At 39.4% G+C, this 24,884-nt stretch overlaps 1 protein-coding gene across 9 annotated transcripts in view; it reads left to right on the forward strand.

Annotated features, from left to right (window-relative positions):
- ROBO2 (roundabout guidance receptor 2) overlaps positions 1-14,384 on the forward strand; it is a 475,917-nt gene extending 461,533 nt beyond the window's left edge. For 4 of the 9 annotated variants that reach the window (XM_037377879.1, XM_037377882.1, XM_037377881.1 and 1 more), the window contains 3 exons: positions 1,513-1,773; positions 6,269-6,469; positions 7,504-14,384. In XM_037377879.1, coding sequence (XP_037233776.1) covers positions 1,513-1,773; positions 6,269-6,469; positions 7,504-7,505 — 464 coding nt within the window. In that variant the 3' untranslated portion in view covers positions 7,506-14,384. The remainder of the gene's footprint in view (positions 1-1,512; positions 1,774-6,268; positions 6,470-7,503) is intronic. The other 5 variants (XM_037377883.1, XM_037377886.1, XM_037377885.1 and 2 more) reach the window with 2 other exon arrangements.
- Positions 14,385-24,884: the final 10,500 nt, after the last annotated feature.

Raw genomic sequence — 24,884 nt, forward strand, 5'->3', positions numbered from 1 at the left:
CCCTTGTAGACACAAATTACCCACACATCCTCATTTATATGTAAGAGGTAATGTTGACTGGAATGACATCGCAGCAACTTTGGAAGCATTTCTGCCCTATATATGAGGTGTAAGTATCACCTCCAACAGCAAGGACACAAAAAAAGTCTGTGTAGCAATATATAAAGCCAAATTACAGACTTCAAAATAAATTCCCTCCAAAGGCCTCCTCACTGATTTATAAAATGAATTTCAGTTTCACTAGAGTTATAAACATCACACTTCCCTGCAGGCAAAGCAGAGGTTTTCCATGCCTGTTACTGAGCCAAGTTCAGTTCCTTGATAAACCTTCACAACACTGTAAGATACAAAACACAGGCAGGACAGACCCATACTTAGTGTAAACTAGCATAGGTTTAGTGAAGTTGGTTGGGCTGCACAGGTTTATTTGGGCTATGCATTGCCCAAAACCAGAGATACTAGCAGGTGTTCTACCTATAAAGTGCATATACGATGTGGGGAAGTTTTCATTAAAATAGTAAAGATTTTTCCCTTTCCTGAAGTTTGGTGGTTGTTTTTTTTTAATAATCTGAGTTTTTTTCTGAACTATTGTAAGTCCATCATATAGTTTACATTAAAATCTTAAATTTAGAATTATAGCTATCCAGATTTTCTAAATACCTTGGGTCAAGGGCTAATAAACAAAATGTACTTTTGTCTCCACAAATGTGACTAGAAGCTTGATCTTGACTTCTACAAACATCTTAGTAATCGACATGATAAGCTTGTTAAGGACGGAGTTGTTAGAGACCAGGCAAGCATCTTTCAGTATTCAGCTGAAATTGTATTTTGGTTGGTTGTATTTGCAAGACTGCTAAACTTAAGAGTGGCCATCCTCTTGTCTGCGAAGACTCTAGCTCTTGGCTGAGCTTTCAAATAGTATTTGAATAAAATGCTCACCCATAGTTTGGCGGTTCCATTTACACATGCATTTTTCGCAGATGTGTTTATGCTTTTTCGATGACAGTAGGTTTTCTGAACAATTTTTCCCAAACTTTTTTGTGGTATTTTATTCATTTTGATAAGTTGAATATTTAGAATTTGAATTTAAACCTCAAGCTAAAAGTGAAGCCAAAAAAATGGGGAGGATGAAGCAAGGCCCAATATGACGGGGTGAAACTGTCAACTAGCACAGATCAGTTTTTCATTGCCTTTCTTAATTGCTTGCCCTTACTGAACAAGCCAGCTGTAGTATACCCCACAGAAAATAAATCCCATGCTTTGAAATGTAAGTCAGGGCTCAGAGTCTATTGATTTTTATGGCAGCTGGAAAGAGCTAGCAACACGATAACCTGAATAAAAAACTAGCCGAAGGTAGAAACACATTTCTGATTAACATCAAATTTCCTCCTTTTGAAATCAGCAAATGAAGTGATTCACGCCATGTGCAAGGGACTTTTCTTTTCAGCATCAAATAGACCTTCTGTTTCAATTAAAAAATTAGTTCATCTAAATCTTATTCACGTTTTTTAGATCTTCCACCACCACCCGACCCGCCCCCTGGTCAGGGTTTAAGGCAGCAAATAGTCCCCGGCCAGCGCGGAGGCTCAGCAGAGAGGAAAGGAAGCTCTCTTGAGAGGCAGCATGCACCGAACGTAGATGAAACAAAGAGTTCCCTGGACCGGCAAGCTAGGACATCACTAGAGTGGCAGCGGCAAACCCAGGAGTGGATAAGCTCTACAGATCGCCAAGAGGATTTCAGGAAAGCCCAACACAAACAAGCCTTCGGATCAGGTGTGTGTGCGCTGCACCAGCCGAGGCAATGCAGACGGCTTCTTGACGCTTCTCAGCTAGGGGTTTCTGTACCTGGCAAGAGTCTAGGATCACCTCACGCCCCTCTGTGCCGGCACTGGTGAGGCTCAGGCTGGAAAATAAGAAAAGGCAAAGTGAAACGAGAGCTTGTGATCGAACTGTTTTCCCTCCTGCAACAATGAAATCTCATTAGCACCTGACTCGGTGCATTCATTACAGTGTTTTGGCAATTAATATTGTTGTCAAGCATAGCGGTGGAAAAAAAACGAACAGTTTCAGGCAGACAGGGGAGGAGAAACAGGATTTTAGAGTATTTTCAGTTTGATTTAATTATTTATACATATAGGGACATATTTTCTAGTTCTTTCAACTTGCTTCTAAATTGGCAGTGGTTGTTTTTGCATGCCTGCAACAGGGCTGATCCTTCTGAGTTACTGATGTTCCTTCCAGCGTATTTAAAAACACTGTCTTCTTCTTATTCAAGGCTATGACAAAGTAACATTCAGCTCTGAGGCCCAGCAACATGACAGCACAGGTTTTCACCTCTGTATAGGACCTGTTCACTGCTGAGTGCTGACTTTATCTCCTAAATGAATTTCAAGTCTGTAAAAATGTGTGCAGGAGGCGATGCAGAGCTGGAGCTGTAGTTCTACAATATTCAGAGATTCCTTCTCTCAGCCTGACCTGAAGTAAAAGCTACTGCTTCAGCTTTTACCCTTATACTAGGGTATTTTCTTTAACCCACTAATCACGTTATCCCAGTGCTGATTGGAGTGATACAGGAAGACAATTAAGAAGATTTAAAAAAAAAAAAAATTACTTGGTACGTGGAGCTTTTTGTAGGGCTACACTGTTTCTTCAAGTATGTATGTAGCTCCCACAGTAACACTTAGATATTCATATTATCCATCTCTTTCTTGATTCTGTTCTACTATTAATGCTCCTTGTTAATCTAGCACTAATACCAATGGCACTCTAAAAAAAGAAAGTAGTAGTATGCAGGCAAGCCTATCATGGGGGCAGGATTTACTGAATAAAGTCCTCCTAGGAAATATTGGTACCCATATTTAACATGTAAGTATTTTAAATACAATCCATATTTTGAAATATAACAATAACAGTACTGTTACCCCCCACAAATCTTTCAGCTGTATAAACAAGTGAGTGGTTGTTCGTGTTGTGAAATGATGATATCAAGTTGCAGTTTAAAAATAGTGTGTGAAATTCATGCCACTTGGTGAAATGGCAATTTTAATTACAATGTGCAAGATGTACAAACACACAGAAAGTAGCCTGAATATATTTTATACATCTCATTTCTTTCAAGATTATTATTATTAAGGATGCTTCTCTGACCTGGTTAGCAAGAATTCCCTTCCTTTTCCTCTGCTTCGTAAGTGTACAAATAGAAGTTGTCAGTCACCCAGTGATAGAGAGGGTATGCAGTAGTAAAACTCCTGTCCTGCAGGACTTGCATTTATCTGCCCTTAAATAAAAAGAACTCGTTCTTCACACTTCCAGTGCCCTACGTAAGCATTGAGTTTAGGGCTGAAGTGACTGCAGCTATCTCTTTCTTGTCAAATTCAGGATGACCAGAGCAATTGCATATCCTTTATGCATGACAAAAGGTTCTTCTAGGAGATATTATGGTTTTACCCTGGTGGGTAATCTGGGAGGGATTCATAAAGTTTGTGCACAGGGTGGGCCACATCTTCGTATCTGTCTGTTTTCTTGCACTACAGCTTCTTGCATTACAGCTTTCTTGCTTTTCTTGCTATTCTTTTCTCTGGCGTATTGAAAAAAAGCTACTCTTGCGTGCGATGCTTTTTTGTGTTACTAAATTTTGGGGGGTTAATAACATTAATTGAACTTCTTCCCTTTTCCTTTATTAATGACAAAGATATCTGTAAATCTATCCTGTCCCAGTTTTCAATTGATTTCTAAAAGGAGTTATTAGCTATCAGCTTCCAGAAAATAGCTATTTTGCAGTTTACATGGCTTCATTCAGACATTAGCAAGCTGTGAGTGAAATTTTGAAAGCAAGACCTTTGGTTTGAAGTTGAATACAATAAAAATACCTAATTCTTGGAACTCTGTTTCCACTGGTGGCTTTCAGTATAAACACGATCACCAAGTTTCTGCCAATGGCTTAATTGTGGAACAACAATTGCAGAGCATCAAAGATGACATTCTCAGCTACCTCTTTAAAAAGCATGATTTCTAGATCAAGTTACAATAGTTTCGAAAATATGAAAAGCCGTTCGGTTATCTTATGGGGTATAGAAACATCATTACACACACTTATCCTGATTTCAGAGGGGCTAGAATTATATCTTCAAATTAAAGGCTCAGCATTTCAAAGAGAAAGGTGTCAGCAAAGCCTCCTCATATTCTTTGCAGGCCTGGGCCATGGGGTGCTTTTTTGAGTATTTAATGTATGTGAGCCCATTATAAGGACTTGAGAAAACTGCCTTTCATGTGCTAGAATGTTGTGAAAAACTTAGCCTTTATTTTATGTCACAATTGCTTATTTTATGTATTGTATTTATTTCTGAGGGCACAACAGATAATTTAATACACCATATGCTCTATAATGATAATGCACTTTATATTTATTCATGGTCTTTTTTTCTCAATATTTCATGGAACCCGAAGGAGGCCTTATCCTGAGCCCACAAACAAGAAAAACAAATCAATTGACCATATATGTCATCTTCAAACTCTTTTGCAATGCTAGTGACTTTTCTTTCCATCCTTGAAAAATGTATCCAGCTTTCTGCTAAACTGATTTATGCTGCTTGCTTTATTGCTGCCTTAATGCAAGCTGTTCCATATTTTAGCCAGCCTTTGGAAATCAGGTTTGCATCTGATTCTGTTGTTAGGGCTTGATATATAAAGAACACGTAACATAATTTAGGAGGCTATGGCTGTTAAATGCTGTTTCACCATGTCTTTTAAGCATTTCTTTATATTTCAGCAAGGACAACACACGGTCATAGCACAAAACACTGATAATGCCCTTATGTCCTGCAGCGCAAATATTCTGGTCCCTTGGGCAGGGCCAGAGGGAGATACTTTGGCAGAGAAAGAAGTCAGCTGCCTACCGCCTTCTGCAACAGATTTACCTTACAAACGGGTTCTGTTCCATAACAGATCACATGAGGAATTCCCGTCCTACTCACTTGTGGCAGCAGGCACAAAGAATGAAATCCTGGGTTTCTTCCACAAAGTTGTTCTCATTTAGCATCTTCCTAAGTTAATTGTGCCTCTGCAGCAGCCTTTGCAAAGGCTTCAATATTGAGAATTAAAGCATTTTTATCTCTTCCTTCTTTCCAACCGTCCCCACCTACTTTTCCTTCTGTGTTCCTGCCCTCTGTCAAAGTCTGCTTCTCCATATCAGGTTATTTAAGAGTGAAGACAATGAGAAAAGCGAAATAAAGAAACACCTTTCAGCCCAGATTCACTTAAAAAAAGAAAAAAAAAATGTAAGATTCAAGCAGGAGATATCCCACCGATTCCAGAAGGGGCAATTCCTCTGTTTGAGGTTGAGCATATATACTCATATTCTTTCTTCACTCAAAATATATTTAGCAAGGTCTCTTTCTTCAGCTTCTGAGACAACAAAAAATGGATCATACACAGCAAAGAAATAAAATAGTGCGTCTATTTCAGTGTTAAATCAGTGGTGCTGTTTTGCTTCTTAGGTCAGGATTATTACAACAGTATCTCCTGGCAACTCTAATCAAATGTGATATCTTGTTTTACTTCATGCTATATGAAGACATACGGTCCTATGCTTTATTGGTATTAATCCTGCTCTCGCAAGCAGTTCATTAATACAGGTCTTCACAGAGGAAGAAGCCAAGTGAGAAAAAAGCAAGCCTTTTGCTCATAATGGAATATGAAATAAGCTGCAGGAAGATTTACTCACCCCAAATATTACAACTACTAATACTATGTATAATATATTTTCCAATGTAATTCACAAGTTAAAAGAATCTTCAGAGTACTTTGCATTGTTAGAAATTACTGAGCAGCTGGAAGCTAATTAAATTAGCTGATATTGTAGTTCTTTATCTAAATTGATTGAGGTAACGTTACCATAATTTAAGTTACAGAAAGGGAAAAAGCACATTCATGTAGGCTTGAAGCAAAAATCTAATCATAGCTGCATTGTTTTGCAAATTGTGTGTGCATCTATTCTTATTAAAGTATCTATGATTCATGATCTATTCATAATGAATCTAGACTTTTTATAATTAATACAAACTAATTTATGAGTTTACATGAAAGCAAGATTAAACTCAAAATACACTGACTTGTGTATTTTCTTAGTAAAATTGCCTTGCTATAAAGCAAGACAAAAGACAGATATCTGAGGGCAGGAATGAATATGATGTCCGTATAAGTTTAGCTTGTTTATTTGTATTTATAGGAATATATTTGGTATTTATTTTGTTTTGTTTTGCTTTTCTAGAAGAGGCACTCGTACCATATAGTAAACCCAACTTCCCATCCCCTGGCGGCCACAGCTCTTCAGGAACAGCTTCTTCTAAAGGATCGACCGGACCTAGAAAAGGTGAAGTCTTGAGAGTAGGTCACCAACGCAATGCCAGTGACCTTCTTGATGTAGGCTATGTGGGATCAAACAGTCAAGGACAGTTTACTGGTGAATTATGTAAGTTTATCTCTAGCTACAGTTCAAACTCTCAAGTAGACAAAAAGAGATAAATTATAAATCTGTTGTGAAGAGAGGAGAAAGTTGAGTGTGATAGTCAGAATAAATTTTACCCAGATCTTTTTTGCCTTCTGAGGTATTTTGCCTGTGGCGACAAACAAATGTAGTTCTTCTGTTCTTTGATTTGGACCAGTTCAAATCTGCGTAAGCCATACCAACATTATCTGCATAGTACATCTTCCAGTCTGTAATGCTAGTGAAACACTGGGAAAATTGAAAAGAAATTCTAGTGATTTAGAATTTTCTTGGCAAAGTGTAGTGTGCTTGTCTTGGAAATGCCAGTGGCAGTTTTCTCAGAGGAGTGAATAAAAAAGGTGCTGAATTTGTTGGGCATGGTGGCAAGGTTGTGATGCCTTCTCCTTAAGTTTCTGTTGTTGATGAGTAGTATTCTGTTCTTTTTGACCTTAGTTGAAGCTCCTGTTTTTGACTGTGTAGCCCAGTTTTTCAGTTGTATACCCCAACTCTTTCCTCAGCTTTCCAGGCCAGGGGAATTGGTTTCCAAACTGTTTTCTACTATCACTCAATATCTGTTAAACCTTGTATAAAACCATCTCAATGCTGTGTACGTGATGGTGGTACCAGATGCCAAAGGTTTGACTATTGTTTGATGTAGTACACCAACATCCCAACCAACTTAGGCATGCTGCTATGTTTACTAGTAAAAGCGACGTAGCTGTTGGCACGTCTGCCTCCTGTTTGCTGCAGTCAAAGCCTCAGTACCTCCTGACACTTATTGCCCAGTAGCTTGTAAGAGAGCTAATGGTGATCCCCTAACCCGGAAATGTGCTGTCTTAGATATGGTGTTGGTAAGTGCTGAATTTTAGCATCCGTTGCTTTTCATCTTAGAAGCAATTAACTCTTTTCTCCCGACCTATTGAATATTCATCCTGTGATGCAGTGATATTGCCATAGGCTTTGTTTTGTGGGTTTTTTTCTCCTTATTACAACCTCTTTCTCTCTGTTTCTCTCTATAGAGTAGTTGAGAAGACACATTGCAAGCTGCTCTGATGGACCATCAGGTCTGAACTCATGGAAGTGATGACACTAAACAGTGCAATGAACATTTTCTTTATTTATGTACTATTAAAAGAACTGTAAATGCAATGTAAAGACACACAGCCACACATGTCCCACAGATACTTTACTTGTGTTCTTCTCTTTAATACACCATCCACCTTAAACTATTCCTTGTCAGGAGTATATAAAAAAGAAAGAAAAAAAAATAATCACCCTCCAGGATGAAAAGGATTTCCTTCTGTATATAATTTCTTTTGTTGCATTGCTATGCAAGCTCACCTTCTTTTTAGCTATGTTCATATTCATGTCTGTTTTTACTGGTCTGTTGTACTATATGTGAATTAATAGGCTGTGGTGCCATATATTAACTTTTAATTGTGTAACTTTTATGTTTAAAGTTTGCACTGCAATTTTATTTGGTGATAAGCACAAAACTCTACTCCTCATGACATGAAGAAAAAAGAGACCGAATGTGTGAAGAAGGTTTACATACTGTAAGCTACTTTGGATAATGCTGGATGTAAAGGAGTATGTTAGGTGGTTTTCCATTGGGGTGTAGAAATGAGAAAGTGACAGGCAAAACTGATGTCAGTAAAGACATTAGAGACAGAGTTAAATCTTTTAAAAGCAAGCAACAGAGTTGCTCTTCCTATTTAAGAAGGGGTCAGAAGTGTGAGATTAAGAGTGAATATGAAAATTAAAGGTAGCATGAGATGGCCTAGACCCTTTCACTAGAATGATGCCCTTAGTATCTGTTTTTAGCCATCCCATGCCATTAAGTAAAGAGGAAGAAAAACAAACCTTGCTACAAACAAAAGAACTTAAGGTGTTTCACTAAAGCTGTTTTTGTATTGCGGTTTTAGAAGATTTATTACCATTAATTTCTCCAACCCAAAATATAAGACAGAGATTTCCCAGGAGAAACAAACAATATAAACTCAAGGAATATCTAGTAACTAGTTAAGGATGCAATTTATTATTAAGAACTATTCAGGCTGCTTCCAAAAAATTGAAATGTCAGAGTATTTTATTTCATCTTTCCAATACATGTACAGTACAATAGAGGATAAAGCTGCACCACTGAAATTCATGACATTAATTGTTTTGATGCAGTCTAAACAAACCTTTGTGTTCTGTTACCTGAAGTCTACGAGAGCTGAAGTTGGAACCACTAAATTTGTAGTGAAATGTTTAGTGTTTGGAAGGAAAGCAATGGTCAAATTATTTTCGGCTTGCATTCAGTACATTTCTCGCAATAGAATACATCCGAGAAGTTGGATATAAGCAAAGAAAATCTTTGACCTGTGTTTTAGTGAGTGGCTTCAAACCCTATATGATGAGGAAATAACGCATGTTTATACACTTTTTGAATAAACCAGACTCTGTAAGTGGACATTAATGACAGCATCCTGTCTCTTCATTAATTTTCATGACTTTGTCCAAATCTTCTGTACCTCTCAAATTTCAGTGAGTAAATTGTCAAACTTTTCCTAGAATATTGTATGTGGATAGCCCACTCATTTGATGCTTAATTTAAATATTGCATCCTACAGCTTATTTCTGTTAGCTGTCTGACCATGAACACAAATTTCCATTTGAATACCCTTTTCATATAACCAGTCTATGTTGTTTTATATATTGCCTTGGAGCTCACCAGTTTTAAGAACACTTTTAGTAACGGCAGAATTTCAGAAAAGTAAATTACAATGCTAAATATGTGTTGCTTTTCATTTCATTAACCTGTTCCATGATAAGATAAAACACTACACCCATCAACTATAACTCAGCACTATTGAATATTAAAAACATGCTAGTTAACTTCCTTAAGGTCAAGACTGTTATTTAGCAGGTTGCAAACCAAAAAAGTTGAGGAAAAAAATGTGTGCATTTATTTCTATATGTGACCAATAAATATATGTAGTTTTCCTGCTTGTTAAACTATTATAGTTAAATCCATTACTTAAAAATGTGCAAAAATGTTCAAGCAAGATAAAGAAGACATCATATTTACATACATATGTTTCTGATTTTGGTATTATCATATGAAGAGAAGACTATTCAGTGTACAATTCAAATTTAATTCTCTGGAAAGTGTTTAACTCAGTCACTGGTAGATTTTTTTTTTTTCCCTTTTGAATTTGAAAGCTTGTGCTGAGCTTTGGTGGAACACCTTACTCACTATATTCTATTCAAAATTCAGTATCATTAGACATTGATAAAGCCATCTCAATTACTTTCAAATATGTGTTTTATCTCTTCCACTGGAAAGTAAATGTGTGTCAGTATTAAAGCTGTGCAGTACCATGATAGCCACTAACTTGTCCATCTGCTTCTGTACATTTTTGTTCATTAATAATTTGCTTACAATATTACATAAGGTGTTGTTGTGTATCGCAAAGTGTCTCCATTATCTTACAGGTGATGTCTCTTCTTTTTTTTTTTCTCTCTCTCTTTTCTATACAGTGTACTTCCAATGAACCACAGTACATATTTTTTAAAATGCCATTTAATTTACTATTTTAAGAGAAGTATTCTTCTTTTTTTTAAAAAAAATGGAAACATTTATTGTGAATAATGTGTTTAAAGAAAAGGGATGTTGTGGCAGCACTTAGAATTGTTTTTTAATTTGTTTTTTTAAAAAAAACCTGTTTATTGGCTACAGTTTGTTCACGAAAAAGTATGACCTCTTAATGTGTTTCATTGGTATTGTTAGTGCAGCAAAGTTTAATTGGCATAAAAAGTTGGTTAATAGTACTGTTGAAGTGTGTATTGTATATTTACTGGGGAAAAAATAAAACATATTCACATTTCAAATCTATGTTAAAAGACCTTGAGTAAGGAGTCAATATGTGAAAACCCAGACTGGGAAAATCAGGCAATAATAACATAGACTGCGCTATAATCATCACTGTCCACTTACAGGTAACAAGAAACATTTTGTACGCTGTTTTTTTAAGTAAGCTAAGAGTTCTCTTATACATAGGCCAGTGGTAAACATTGCCTGTCCATAGGGATTTCAGTTTAAGGTCCTGCCTCTACTGGGAATAGTTGTACCAATGCAATTACACTGCTACAGCTATTCTAGTGATGCATCCTCCATTGGTAGACATGCTATCTCAAGGTGCAGTAACAACTGCAAGTGCACAGCTGACTTTTGCTTCAAGCCCATAAAGTACTGGACATGTAAAACCTGTGTTCACTGGGTCTGAACCCTTGGACTTGGGGTTTTGTACTGGTGGAGCTACTGCCGACCCAGTACAGAATATCCTGAAAATGGATAGGTAGATGCTAGGTCAGTTTTCCTCAATCTTTGCCTTGAATATCAGCTCAATCTTAAATATGGGAGGGCTGAAGGACCGAATAATAAATTGTTACATGTGCTTCAGTGGTGTATTGCTGTATGGGCAGCCATTTCAGTGATGCAAACAAAAGCCATTTCTTTTTTGTTAATTATTATTTCTCAAGTCCTTATTCAAGTCAGTAAACCTTTTGAATAACTTTCGATTGTCACCTGAAATACAACAGAAACACCATTCCTTGGGAAAAGTACAAAAGAAAAGGAACAAGGAGCGTTTTAAGTATAGTGATGTAACTATGCACCAGTGTGAAAGGAAGACATGACTGTTTGAAATAATGATATACTGGTTTCTGCTTGCCTCAGCCTGTACGTTGCCAGCCAGGAGAAGAGGTGTGTACTAAGGCTGAGAAAGAGTCCTCACAACTGGCAGAGGAAAGGTAATTGGGTTTGAGGAGATTCTGGCAGGAACTTAAAAAACCCAATAAAAATAGAGGCAGCTCCTTTGGCTTTTCTACGATTTATGCAGTTTGGGGTTTTTATGATTAATGGCCATGTGGAAATTTAGCAGGGGCACTAGAAGGAAAAATCTGGCCTTCTTTTGTAAGGACTGGGGGGGACATTTTTTTTCTGAGGGGAGGCTTTTTTAATTTTGTTTTTATTTTTTTAACACATTTTGTGTTCCACCTGTCTGGAACACATTAGCTAACAATAAATTATTTTTGAAAGTCATGTGGGCAACAGACAATTCATTTAGGAGGTACATTCAGATAGCAGGAAAGATGGCAAAGAGTAATACTAAAACAAGGAACACATCCACTGCTTAGAATCAGCCAAGTCCACTACAGTTTCACATGTAATTCTGAACGGTTGATAATGCATGTAAGCTTCATTGCTTTGGTTTCCAGACCAAAACAAATTATCCAAAGCCCACAGAAGGCTTAGATCCTCAGGATGCTAAATCTGGTAGTTTATTTTAAATGTGTGGTTAATCCAAGTTGGTGAGAGTAGAGTGTGCTCAGGGTGCACAAGCCCCCAGCCCTGGCTGCTCGCACCCTGGCAGTCTCCAGCTGGGAAGCTCACGCGGTGTCAGGCTTAGCAGGTTTCAGTGGATCCCTCTGCTAGGCACCTTGTCGGGCATCGCATGTGTAGAAGCAGGGTGCTTCACTGAGGATGGAGTTTTTCATGGCAGGAAAGGTCTCTGATGAGTTAGGCATTGTGGTGGTTCACATTGGGACCACTTAGGCAGGCAGAGGTCACATTTTGGGACCACCCTCCCCAGTCCTTGTCTCGGTGCTGTCCTGCTGTGGTCTGTGCACTCAGTGCTGCTACTGTCCCCTGGATTTGGGGTGCCTGGCATGGCAGGGTGCGAGAAAAGAAGAGGTGCAGTGGTGTTGGGGGGCACGTAATGGTCTGCATGCATTGAGTGGCTGAATACATGCCCTATCAGTTTAGAGGAGACCAGGGGACACAGCAGAGCAGTGGTCCCTAACATCTGCTCTGCTGTTTCTAGTCCATTCCCTGCTCCTGTTTCAGACTGACTTGTTGCCCTGCCAGCTGCTCCTCTACCCAAAATAACAGGTATGACTTCAAGACATCTCATGGGACCAAGAGGAGATGTAGGGCCATGCCTACGTGCTGTGAATGTGGACTTGGGGATCTGGGGAGAGCTAGCTCTGAGCTCTAGCATTGGCATGAGGACTAGGTTGCTCTCTAGCCTGCCTTTATTTGTGTAGCTACATCCAGGAAGACCCCAGCAGAAAACAAGTTCCTAGAGCGCATCTCAGCACTGCATCTCTTCTGGTATGTGATCCTCATTCAGTCTCTCATAGACCATCCTGAATTCGATGACAGCTTTTCACCACATCCTGAGGACTGAAACGGCTTGTGCTGACATTTAGGCAAGTGAGGTTGTTCCTCTCTGCAGCAGAATGGAAAAAAAAAAAAAAAAACCCAAAACAAACAAACAAAAAAACACCAAAAAAGCAAACTTGTCACTTAAACACAAACCTTTTTATAACAATCCGCCACAATCATAGAAAACAAAACATTTCAGATGCACGTTTGAGGATTTTTTTTTCTTTTTCTTGGTATTTTGTGTTAGCTACCATTGAAATTATCAATTTATTTTTTCAGAGCTGCTACACTGTCCCTCCATGCTCCCCCCGCACTGTTCTCCAGCACTTATCTTTCAGCTGTAAAGAAGTTATGGTAAAGAATAATTACATGTGTACTTCCCATGTTATAACTTTAAACAACAAGGTGCACAGTTGCATTCAGTTCAATTGATCAAAGCCAGGTGGGGATGAAATGTTTCTGTTTCTTTTCTACAAAGGCCTGCTACTATTGGTGCTGATATTTGTTCCCCATTTATGCTGATCAGTGCATCTTTTGCCTTCAAGGATGCCATTAGTAATTCTCCTTTGTGTTCAAAAGCAGGAATCCATTGTGCAGCACTTGGAGAGCCACTCGGATGCAGGTAAAGAATATAACAGCTTGAGCAAGTGCTAATTAGAACCAATTAAACTTAATTGACCTCCTTTGGCAGTAAAATGCATAATAGAACTTGCTCTGTCCTTGCAGAATGGAGATGTCGCCTCTAAGCATAAGAGTGAAGCATGCTTTCGGTACCAGCCTGTAGTAATTATGTGGGTATAACAACCAGGAAGCGGCTTGCTCCAATTTGTTCTAATAACTGAGCTCTGCTGTATCAGGGCAGTGCAATAAAAGTGAGATTTCTGGTTGAGTCTATTTAAAAACCTAATTTTTACAGAGCAAATGGGCATCCCAAGATACCAATACTAATCTCTAGGAATGAGTTGGCAGAAAAATACAGAGTCCCTTTTGTAGGTAAGTAATGGTGTGAGCATAAAAAAAAAAAAAAAAAGAAAGAAAAAGAAAAAGGCAGTTACATGCCTGCAAGTTGGAAATGGCTCTGATGCTCAGAGGCTGTGTCTATCCCGAGTAGTGGGTGTAAGCCCTGGTGTGCCTGGGTTGATGCCTTGTCTGGGTGAGTGATCCGCCTACAGTTTAGCATGGCTCCCCACTGCACCTCGTAATGAGGTTGCCTCTTGCAGACTTCTGTTTCAAAAAGGGGGACTGGCATCCAGCCATCTGAGGTTTGCAGTCTCGTGGGACTACAGCACTACCTTGGGTACCAGTTTGGACAGAGGTATCCAGATAAAAGGAGAAAGAGCAGGGGAGAGAATGAAAGTTGTGAAATGTAAAATTGCACAAATTCGAAAGCATCAGTGGTGGGTGCTAAACTACACATCCCTGTGAAAAGCTGAAAAGCCATTCTTACTGGTAAAACAGAATTGATCCAGTTTCAATGACCATGTTTGCTGACTTTTTCCTTGCAGGAACTGAATGCGACTGATTTTGCTGCTAACTTGGCCTTACTATGAACAGCAATAAAGGTGTTAGTCAGGTGGGGACTTTGATGTGACCAATAACATCACTCTCCCTTCAGGGAATGTTCATGTGCTGGCTTGTTAATGAATTTCTTTCCTAATGAGTGTCATTAAAACCCCTTTGATTAGCTATTTGTGTGAATGCCCTTCCTTTTTCCTCTAAGCTGCTACTTGCACTAGTGGCAGCAGCATTTTGCCCTAGGCAGGAAGTACGCAGCTGTATTCCTTGCCTCAGGAATGCAAGTCTGAGGCAAACTGCAATAGGGAAAGGGGGGGAGGGGGAGGAAAAAAAAAAAAAAGAAGACCTCACGGATGAGTTGAAGTTGTTTTCTACACATGTACAACCTGAGCAGGCAACCAGCATTCAGATGAGAATGTCATTAGAGGAAATGAAGAGCAATAGGTGGTGATGGTGAAGCATATAACAATAATTTACATACACCTCAAGTGCCAACGGGCAAAGAAACAAATAAAGCTATAACCTGGGGAAAGGGAATGCCAGAGAATAAATGGAGCGCAACAAGCAAACAAAAAATGCCATGTCATAAAATGTAGCAAAAGGCCTGGAAAACAAAATTAAAAACAAAACAAGTCATTTCACATCCCAGGCCCCTTAATGAGGTATTGATGGCATAGAAATTGCCTACTCCAATGCCAGACAAAAGGAAGACTCTGAAACACAGAAACAATTAGGAAACAGATTTGGCTATCTAAGGTTTAATAGAAAGAGATGTGGCATAGCAGAGCACAATTAATCACCACTTGCCTGAAACACTTTCTTCTCCTGAGCTACTGCAGACCTGTGTCCCTCCCTCCCAATCTTAAAATGACAGGCACCCAATCCGGTTTGTGCTTAAAATAAATCTCACCCTGCTGTTTCCTCCCCAGTCCCCCAAATCTCCCAGTGAACGGCAGATTCTGATAAACAAACCTTTTCTATTTACTCGTGTCGCAGGATTCAACCAGCTTTAGCCTACCCACCCCCTTCTGCCTTCTCTTCTTTTTTCCCCATCAGGCATAAACTTCATCTACATATTTTCTACCTTGTTGTTAGGCATATAATGAGGCTTTTCTATTTTTGTCCTTCTTTGCCCAGAAAGCTGTCTTAGACATGTCAGACTTAGAGATTTATACAAGTTCACTTTTATGTTTGATCTATGTGGACTATGAGGTTTAAGTTTAAACTAGGTCATTGGGTGCCTTTAGAGCATTTGTAAATTAAGGGAGAGCCATGGATGAGCCTTGATTTCAGTGTTTCAGCCCTGTATGCAGAGCCTGAGAAACCCAGGGTGAAGGATCACAGTTGCAGAAGGATTTGGGTTGTGGGTCACAACCCATGTCTGCTGTGCCATAAGTGATTCTCTGCGTCAATGTGCACATATTAATAATAGCAGCACAGGATTGTATCTTAAAACGTCTGAAATAGTAACTCTGAAGAGTGACAACCAGTGAGTAAATCTTGGGTCTGGTGAAATCTGCAGTAAAATTTTAGCTTTTTCTTTAATCAAGATGAACTATTAGTTTCCAGGGTAATGTCTGTAGCGTAGGAGCAGATTTTTGCCCATCAAAGGGACTGCCTTTCTGTTCTGTGTACCTTACAGCCCTAGGACATCCAGCATACTCTGATTTTCTGTACGTGAATGTTTGTGTGTGTAAAAAACTGTTTTCAAACATGGGGTTTTGAGTCCCCTTCTATCATAGTCCATATGAGCTTTGGGATCTTTTGGGAGTTAGCCAGATCCCAAGTGTTTTCACAAGCACTTGTTGCTGACTAAGAATATTCAGAAAACAACCCTTCCCGTATTTTCATATTCTTGACGCTTTCATGCGGGCCCATGAAAGAGAACAGGTACCCATTTCAGCTTTGGGTTGCTCACATGTTACACTTCTGATGTTATTGAGGGATTTAGGAGGCCTAATTTTCATAGAAACTGATGTCAATTACTTCATTGGAAACCAACGATAGAAGTACTAGACGTCTGAGATCCAGTGAGTACCCTTGTACTTTAGGTGAAGGCAAAAGCTTTCAGTACCTCTGCAGCTACTTTAATTAATTGGATTGTAGAATTACAGCATTTTGTAATACTCCTGGTAAAGCTGTCTGAGTGAAGAAACTTCTCTTTGAAACTCAATTGCTCTGATCAGAAACTCCTGCTTGGACCAATATGTGGACTTTTGTAGGACAAGTAAATCTTACATGCCTTTCTAGCAGTAGCAGCAGTGCTGGAAAAAGAAAAAAGTTAGTAAAAGCTAAGTAAACTCAGTGAGTACTTGAGGCTTCCTCTGCTTTGGTCTCTGTTTGGCATAAGCCAGGAGATGTTTGGTGGAGGGATGTCTGGGCCCGCTGACGTCCTCGGCTCATCTCGCCTCACTGGTCACGCTCAGAGGTGGAGCAGCCACAGGAATGGAGGGCAAGGAGAAGAAAAGGAAACGGAGGGGAGAATAAGAAGACATACAGTGTTTCAACAACAGTTTTCAGGACAAAAAAGAATACTTTTTTTCCCACCCAGTTCTGTAGCACATTGTGGATCTGGCATACGGAAATACTCCTTGTGCCCACGGTCCATCTTTTTAGATTTGGATAAATGTAAGTACCTGCCTCAGAAAATAAAATTTCAGGAAAAAACTGATGTTAACTGCCAGAATGATGTGGGACTGTCCTCAGTGCAAGCCTTTGACCATCAATACTAGGATGTGTCAGTCAATTGATTATCAATTGTATACTGTTCCTAGTGCTCTCAATAATAATGAGAGAATACTTTTAATTGGTCCCAGGGAACAAAAATGAGACACAAAATTCGCCATCTTTTTTTTTTTTTTTTTTGGGGGGTGGTGGTGTTTTTTTTTCAGTGAACAGTTGCTTTTTTTTCTGAAACACTCAATATTATCATGGTAGTCTTAAGGGTGTTCTGAAGCATCTTATGCTGTTCACTTTCTTAAATCCATTTATTAAATTGAATGTTGTTGAGCATGAGGCTGACATTTGGTGATTCTCACGCAGTTTCTAATAGCTGCAGGGTGCTCATTTTTGGAAGCAGTTTTATGATGCTACAAAATGTCTTCTCTGCTTTTGCTGGCACATATCATACCATATAGCTGAAGCAGAGCTGTCAGGACAGCATGTCTCTATTTAGCAGACCATTGTTTGTCATTGAACTGATATTCTTGGAGTTTTTTCAACTGTAGCATTGTTGCCAATGGTTAAAATTTCAAAGCTTCATAAATGACTGTGCACAGGAAGATTAATCCAGCTGGCAAACCTTCTACTTTTAAGATTTTTGTAAAAGTCATCAACAGGGGAGCCAATAATTTTCACTCTCTGATGAAGTCTTCATTATGGAACATATGAAACCTTGTTATAATGTGGATGGCTTTGACATTATATGTGCAGTTATGTACTTGCACTTCTAATAGCACTCATACAATGGGAACTGAGCACCACAAAGAGCCTGAAAGTAAGGTAACTTAATTTTCTCTGTATTCATACAGTGTGCAGGTTTAGTAAGGGTCTCTCATGTTATTTACAATGTCTTTGTTTGTCAGATACTTCTTATTTTTATTCCCTGGTATATAAAACCTGGCAAATGTCAGCACTTGTAACTATCAGCTTTCAATAAACACAATCTACAGGGATGTGAGTCGTGTAGGACACGGAAAGAGTAGGTCGCTTTATAATGAGCAGCTGCAAAGGGAGGACAAGTTAGCTTAAAACACTTTCTGTGTTTGTCAGGTTTAATTTGAGGTTTTGACTGTGCACAGATTCAGAAATACTTGTCACAGGTGGTCAAGACATGCTAGGAAAGAACTACAGTGAATAATAAGGCTATTGTGCTATAATGGTATCATAACACCTGAAGCAGCCGTGGTAGCTGTTGTTTCATCATTCTTCAGCATTGATTTTATTATTTTGAAATGCAATTATTACAACTTTGACCTGTTAGTGGATTCTGTGATATTGAAGAAATGCTAATAACATATTTTTTGTCCCCGTCCCTCTTCTTTTTTTTTTTTTTTTTTTTTTGCTTTCTAGCCCACATTGCAATAGACTTAGGTTCATCTAACTTGAGGTGTAGCCAACTATCAGCATAACCCTGCTGATAAAGCACTCCTGGAGGGCTGCACTGGGGGCGGGGGGAAGCAAAACAAAACAACAAAAACAATTGGCCAATGCTGCTAAAAGAAGCTATATTTCCTTTTTCTTTTTATAGAACTTTTGCCAATCTTCACAGCTCTCCAAAAAGAAATTTTGTATTCAGAAAAACAAATTAAGCTTTCCTTCAGAGAAACAGATTGATACAGGCATTAAGTCACTGCCAGACAGGACCTGATCCTTATCCTTTCATATACATTAAGCACGATCTTACCTACAGCAGTCCCAAACAAGTGGTATTACTCAGAGCACATCTATCCGTGCTGCTCACACAAACTACTTGGACCTTCCTTTTAACATTTGCAATGTATCCCTATTTTAGTACTAGATTCATTATTCCTAACATTTTCAGCCTCAGGTGGGTTTGGTTTTTTTCCTTCTTTTTTTTCTTAAAGGTATGATTTTATGCTCTCAGCCCCTCCTACAGCTTGCACATGACTTCTTTGCTTTTTGGATAAAGGAAATCAGAGCCTGAATGTTCACCCTGCATGAGCAACGAGCAGAATCACTTATAAGTTGCCCACTTTTATGTACACGTTAAGATGGCTGTTGCCTCTTTTACAGGTGTATCTTGTCCTGTTCAGATGTTCTTTCCTTTGGTACCTTGTGTGACATGAAAAATCCTGACCAAATAAATTTTAATTTTGAGAAGCTTTTTCACTTCTCCTAGGCAAGCCTAGCTCCCTCGTTGATGTGTTATATTCACCGAAGTGTGATGCAGCTTTAAAAATTTCATATTTTCTCTTCCAAAATTGTCCTTTAACTACAAAGTCATTGATGTTGGTTGTACCTGGGAATTCCATAAACAACTTCAGCCCTCTCTGAACGTGTCTCTGCGTAGCCAGCTAGTGATTTGGAATGGCTTCGGTTCAACACAGCTAGTTAGGGAGAGACAGAACAGAGCCGGCATCCTCACACGGCTGTAGTCGTAAATCATCATACTACCTGGCATTGACAAATTGGTCTTGGCCTAGAGCATCTGGGAGTTCTGTGAGAATCCTGGCCAGGGTAGGGCTAAACCATTAACAGCAGGCATCCTGGGATATGCTTTCAAACTTCTGGATAGAGGTGGATATGTAAACAATATGCTTTGTGGGCAAATTTCCAGGAAAATCTATTGAAATTTTTAATCTGTCTTCAATTACTTTTCCCTGGAATTTTCTTTCAGTTCAGTTGCTATCTTTGTTGTCCAAATGAGCATGAGCAAGGTGGATCTGGGATGATAATCGGGCTCATCTGTCAGCAGTGATATGAGAAAAATAGCAGGCCAATTGCAATTTAGTGCACAAAACATCACTGTTAAAGGGTAACCAGTTCATCAAACTTTGCTGAAAATGATGAGGCTTTCTAGTAGTAATGTAGACTAGTAGCGGGAAAACGGTTCTAATCGGACTCCAAGGCTGAGTAGCTGTCACATATGGTAAATCTCCACAGAGACTGAAAATAAGCTGAAAATTAATGAGCTTCTAATTTTGAGACTGATGTCTCTTGAATATGTCTCCTTTTTTCTCAGAGATTTCCCCCGTATCCCTCCTCTCCCCCTCCTCAGTCTTACTCTTTCCTTTACAAAATTTCCTTATCTCATAGGCAGTCACTGAAGCACTTTGCTGTGCATGTGCCTGTGTGGGTATAATAGAGCTTAAACTGATTGGTATGAGCAGGCATTTAGGTATCTTAATCCACCAGCAAGTGACTGGCACAGCTGGAGAAGTGGGGGGACAATGGCCCCAGTAAGTTATTCTGTGAAAAAACGGCATCAACTTTGTACATAATAACACATTCCTTATGAATCAGCGTCAATGAAATGCTGCTATCTGAACATTTTAATGTTTCTATTAGCTGCTAATCTTAGTCTTTTCACTTTAGCTTTTCCTTAGATTCTTTACTCCATCTTCCAGTCTTTTCTGTCACAGTTTTTCCTTCTTTTTCTAACTTATGTCTTTCTGCTTTCCCCATTCTGCCTCCTCTCTAATACCCTTTTTCTTTGCTTTGTCTAGGATTCCCAACTCTCCTGCTACTCTCCAATACCAGCCTTTCCACTGTCTAATTTTCCAAGATCATTTGTTCCTCCATCTGCATTGCTAATGCCAACTTCACTACTTTAAATATGTCATTCTAATACGTGAATAGCTAAATCTCTGAGCATGCACATGGCAAACTAGGTGTCTACAGGAAAATGAAGAGAATCAAATTCACTTGACTGCTAAAGTGATTGATAGCCCTGTTTTATCATCTACCTGATTTCTGCTTGTTACAAAATGTTAAAGGATTTTCTACACCTGTATGTAGGTGTATAACCATCAGAGAGGAATTAGCAATTTGCTACTAACGTGCTAGCTCCTTAAGAAGTTCTTGCAGGAAAGCATCAACCCTTTGGAGAGGTGGGGGGCAGAGGAAGCTGGCAATGCCTCTTTCTTTTTTGTAATCTCCATGGTGCTGTTACAGAAAGATTTTGAACTGCTTACAGTGTTATTGGCTGGGTAGTGTAAGAAGTGAGTACAGTAAAATAGTGTTCTTTTTCCACATTAAAGTATTATGAGTCCACTTTGACATAAAATCCATAAAGCTTATGGATTTGGGGAACTCGGAATCATTAATAACAGAGTGGCTTGTTTGTGGAATAAATATAAGGGAAGGATGAAGTGGAAATTAAATGTAATTGAAAGGAAGTGAATTTTTGCAAAGACAATATACCTTACCAGTATGGTTTAGTCTACTGGTTTAACTGTAAAGGAGAGAAGATTAGGATCATTTTTTAATCCAGGTGATTTCAAGTGCAGCTGCAAGTGTTGTTCTCATCTCCTGACGGAATCAGCAGGCCAATTATCCCCATTTTGGGGCACTGCTTTTATTTCGGCTGGTGACCACATGACAGCTGGGTCTCTGAGAGCACCATGACTATGAGCAGGGCCATGCAGGGAGTGGAGGTGTTACGGGGACAACCTACAGGATGTTGGGTGTGCTCCTATACATTGACTGCTTGATTGCCCCTCTTGGGGAGGGGGGAAGTGAATGCAAACTTCCCTGTGTTCTGTGTGACACTGAGACAGTAAATGCTAGGGTTTGGGTTTGTTTTGTTTAAATTCTACACCCTGCTGTGGTTTGCCTGGAAAAAAGCAGCTTCTGCAGGTCCCCATCAATGTCTCTGGTGTGTTTTGCCTGTATCTGTAAAGCTGGATATGGTGGAAATACCTCAAAGCAACTTCTCCCTTCCTTCATGTTGCTCGCAGAGAGGCAGCCAAGGTAAGCCTGTGGAACAAGGAGGGGAAGAAGATACTGGCTTTTGGGGGTCCGAGAGGCTGTCAGGGGCTTGGAAAAAAGGAAACTTTGGATCTCCTTCTCTTTGTCCCATATGCCAGATTATTTTTTTTACCCCCAGTGACACCTTTTCTTAATTCCATGGGGTTTTTTGTCTCAATTTCTGTGAGTTATGGAAAAGTTTCACCTTTTGATTTTCATTGCTTGTGATGCTGAAAAGTAAGCCTACTTCCTGGTGCAAAGATAACAAAATACGTTTTGGTATAGACTTGCCATGTTCTCATTTTCCATCTTCAAGCATAAGCTTATGGTTTCTGTATAGACTGGAACCACAAAATTGCACTGTCAGTTTCTGGGGTGCTCTTGTTCTCTGACACCGCTAGCTAGGAATTTAGAGGTTTCACAAGGAAATCTCTATTTCTATGAAGTGTCTAAATAATCTGCCAAAATATTATATGTAAGTAGGTAGAGGGATTTTTGTTCCTGTTTGTTTTCTAGGGAGTTGCACTAGCTGAAGTTGAAGAATAGATTAATTTGTTGCTGGTATTAGTTGTTACACCAATTCTCTCATTCTAACCCTTCTGAGAAGTCCAAACAACTCTTCATGCGTGTATATTCCAAATTGCTTGGCAAGTGTTTTCTATTGACACCAAACTAGTGAAATGGCTTGTAACTTGTCTCATAGCCTAGATTACAGACTGGCAGCTTTGTATGCAAGGCTAGCAAAGTTACACAAGTAGGCAGCTGATATTCACAGCATCACTTACTGATAATAGAACATTAATCATCAAAATGGAGGGATCAGGAGTTTTTATAATGTGTAAAATGACATCTGGCATCCATACTTGTTTGGTTTTGAGCATTTTGTGACCATGCACAGACAATTAGACCAATGACATTGGTGTTGAGAACAAGGATTATACTGGGTCTCAAGCTGGAAAATGTGGCATTACTCTACATTATTAAAATGGTTGTATTACTTATTAAAAAATATTCATTCTGTCTAATACATACCAAGTCTGAATAATATATGAATACACCAGCATTTTACAAAGATCCACAGACAGATGGGTAAAGTATGCAATAAACACTCTTCCTCTCTTGTTACTGTGTTCTCAAGACTATAACTAACAAAAGCATGTTGAAAAGAGTCCTCACAACCTGACTAAGACTTATAATTTATCAAAGGAATGTTCATAGAAGCAGGTTTCGTTAACCAATAAAGCAATTCATGGATGTGTGAATTATAGAATTACCTATTAAATGAAAAAATAAATGCCAGAGCTTTGGGGGACATTGTGTTTGGTGTCATTGTCTGATAAATTTGTTTTAAAATGTAAAAGGATTAAAAATTATCATTACTTAGGCTAGGATTAGTAATAAATAAGCAAAAGCTTTTTTGCTAAAGCCCTAGGTGAACAATGGCACTTGAAAATGAAACACTGGCAAAATGCCCATCTCCTCTGGGAAAAGCCCGAAGAGCCGGCAGTTTCTCTTTGTAAGCAAACAGCCTACAGAACACAAGTGTCTTCCTGATGCATTAAGAGCGTCTCAACATAGCATGCTTTTTGTGTATTTTTGTGATTACTTGTTTAATTGTAAGTAATGGTTAAATTTACAGAGGCGAATGCAAGGATAGTATGTTTTTTTCCATCTGCTCTTTGAGGGTCATATGTTTACATCTAAACTAATTTTTCCCTCATCTGTGTGTATGTGGCTTTGCTTTTTTAATTTCCTTTCCAAATGTGTCTCGCAAGAATGAAAAGACCAAAATGTGACCACAGACTTAAAGAACTGATTTTTTTTCTCACACATGTTTTTAATTTTTTTAATATATGTCTTACTGGAAGCAGACACATTCCAGCACGCACGCACACGCAGCAGAATTTTCCTACTGCAGTAGTGCTGGCACAAGATACTTGCATGTTCCTCATAATGATCTGCTGGTGTGGATGAGGTGGGGAAGGTTGACACATCAAAATAAATACAATGCCAAATTCAGTATTTTACGTACAAAATAGGTAAATGTTGATCATCCTGTGTTGTTCAACAAAATTCAACTTGGGATTGTGATTTGCATCCAGTTCTAAGTTAGTTTTTTGTGCAGAGGTGGGTTTTGTAAAATCATGTCTTTAATTAGTTATGAAAATGCCTAAAAGGCCATTTTATCCCCACTTCTAAAAGACCAGTGACACCATAGCATGTGTGAACATGGCAACGAGTTTCTGGAGTGCTCCCATATGGCAGCCCAGTTTCACCAGTACGTGTCACTGGCATTTAAAACCTGTGTGATTAAAGACATTGGTTGCACCCATCCTCTGCTATTTATACCTGGTGTTGTTTAAAAGAAACACACATTTAAGAGTTTAAAGACCAAGTCCAGACTCCCTCCAGGAGCTGGAGACCGGAGGAAGGAGCCACCTGGCCCTGTAGCTCCCATTGCCCACCCCAGGCCACAAGCCCCAAGGGAGCCCACTGCACACACACTGTTGGTGGCCATGGGCAACGTGCCGTGCTAGACCATTGGGCCAGACCGAGCTAGGAGCAGCAGCAGGAGGAGATTGCTTTATCGTCTCTGAGGGCTGGAAGGCAGGAGAAGCTGGCTTAGCATTGCATGGCTAAACCATCACCCTGGGGGCAGGAACTGCTGGGTTGCTGTGCTCAGGCCAGCAGTGAGTCCTTGGGGGAAGGACCCCCCCAACCACAGCAGCACATGATGGGCTGCCACACAGGGCACATTGGTGGAAATCTGTCATTCTGCTCAGAGCAGGAGCTGGGATACAGAAGTGGCGTGTCTGGTTTCTTATGTGGAAATGCGAGTCAAAGTTTTCAAAACTGTTTGGTTTTTCCAAAAAAAAAAAAAAAGGGGGTTTTGTTTCCACCTCCCGCAGGATGCTGAGCACCTGCTAGCGCTGAAGAATCACCCACAAGAGTAACCAAAGAGGTCTGGCTTTAATGGTTAGGATCTGGTTTGGGGAAAGGCTGCATTTATTTCTACAAGGAAAAAGAGGCTCTTGGGAGGCTTCTGCTTGTGACTTGCATACAGAAGCGGGGATATGCTGCCTTGGTGTACAAAGTGGCTTGTGCTAGGGATCTGGATTAGGTCCATTGGCACTGGTAACTGCATCGCAGACCAGTGATTCCCTGTCCTTGGGATCAAGTGATGCAGAGCAGTTATGTCTGTGCCACTCTGCACCAGCCTCCTGTAGAGCTGCTTGGCTT

This window comes from Falco rusticolus, chromosome 2 (genome assembly GCF_015220075.1).
Source record: "Falco rusticolus isolate bFalRus1 chromosome 2, bFalRus1.pri, whole genome shotgun sequence".
NCBI lineage: Eukaryota > Metazoa > Chordata > Aves > Falconiformes > Falconidae > Falco > Falco rusticolus.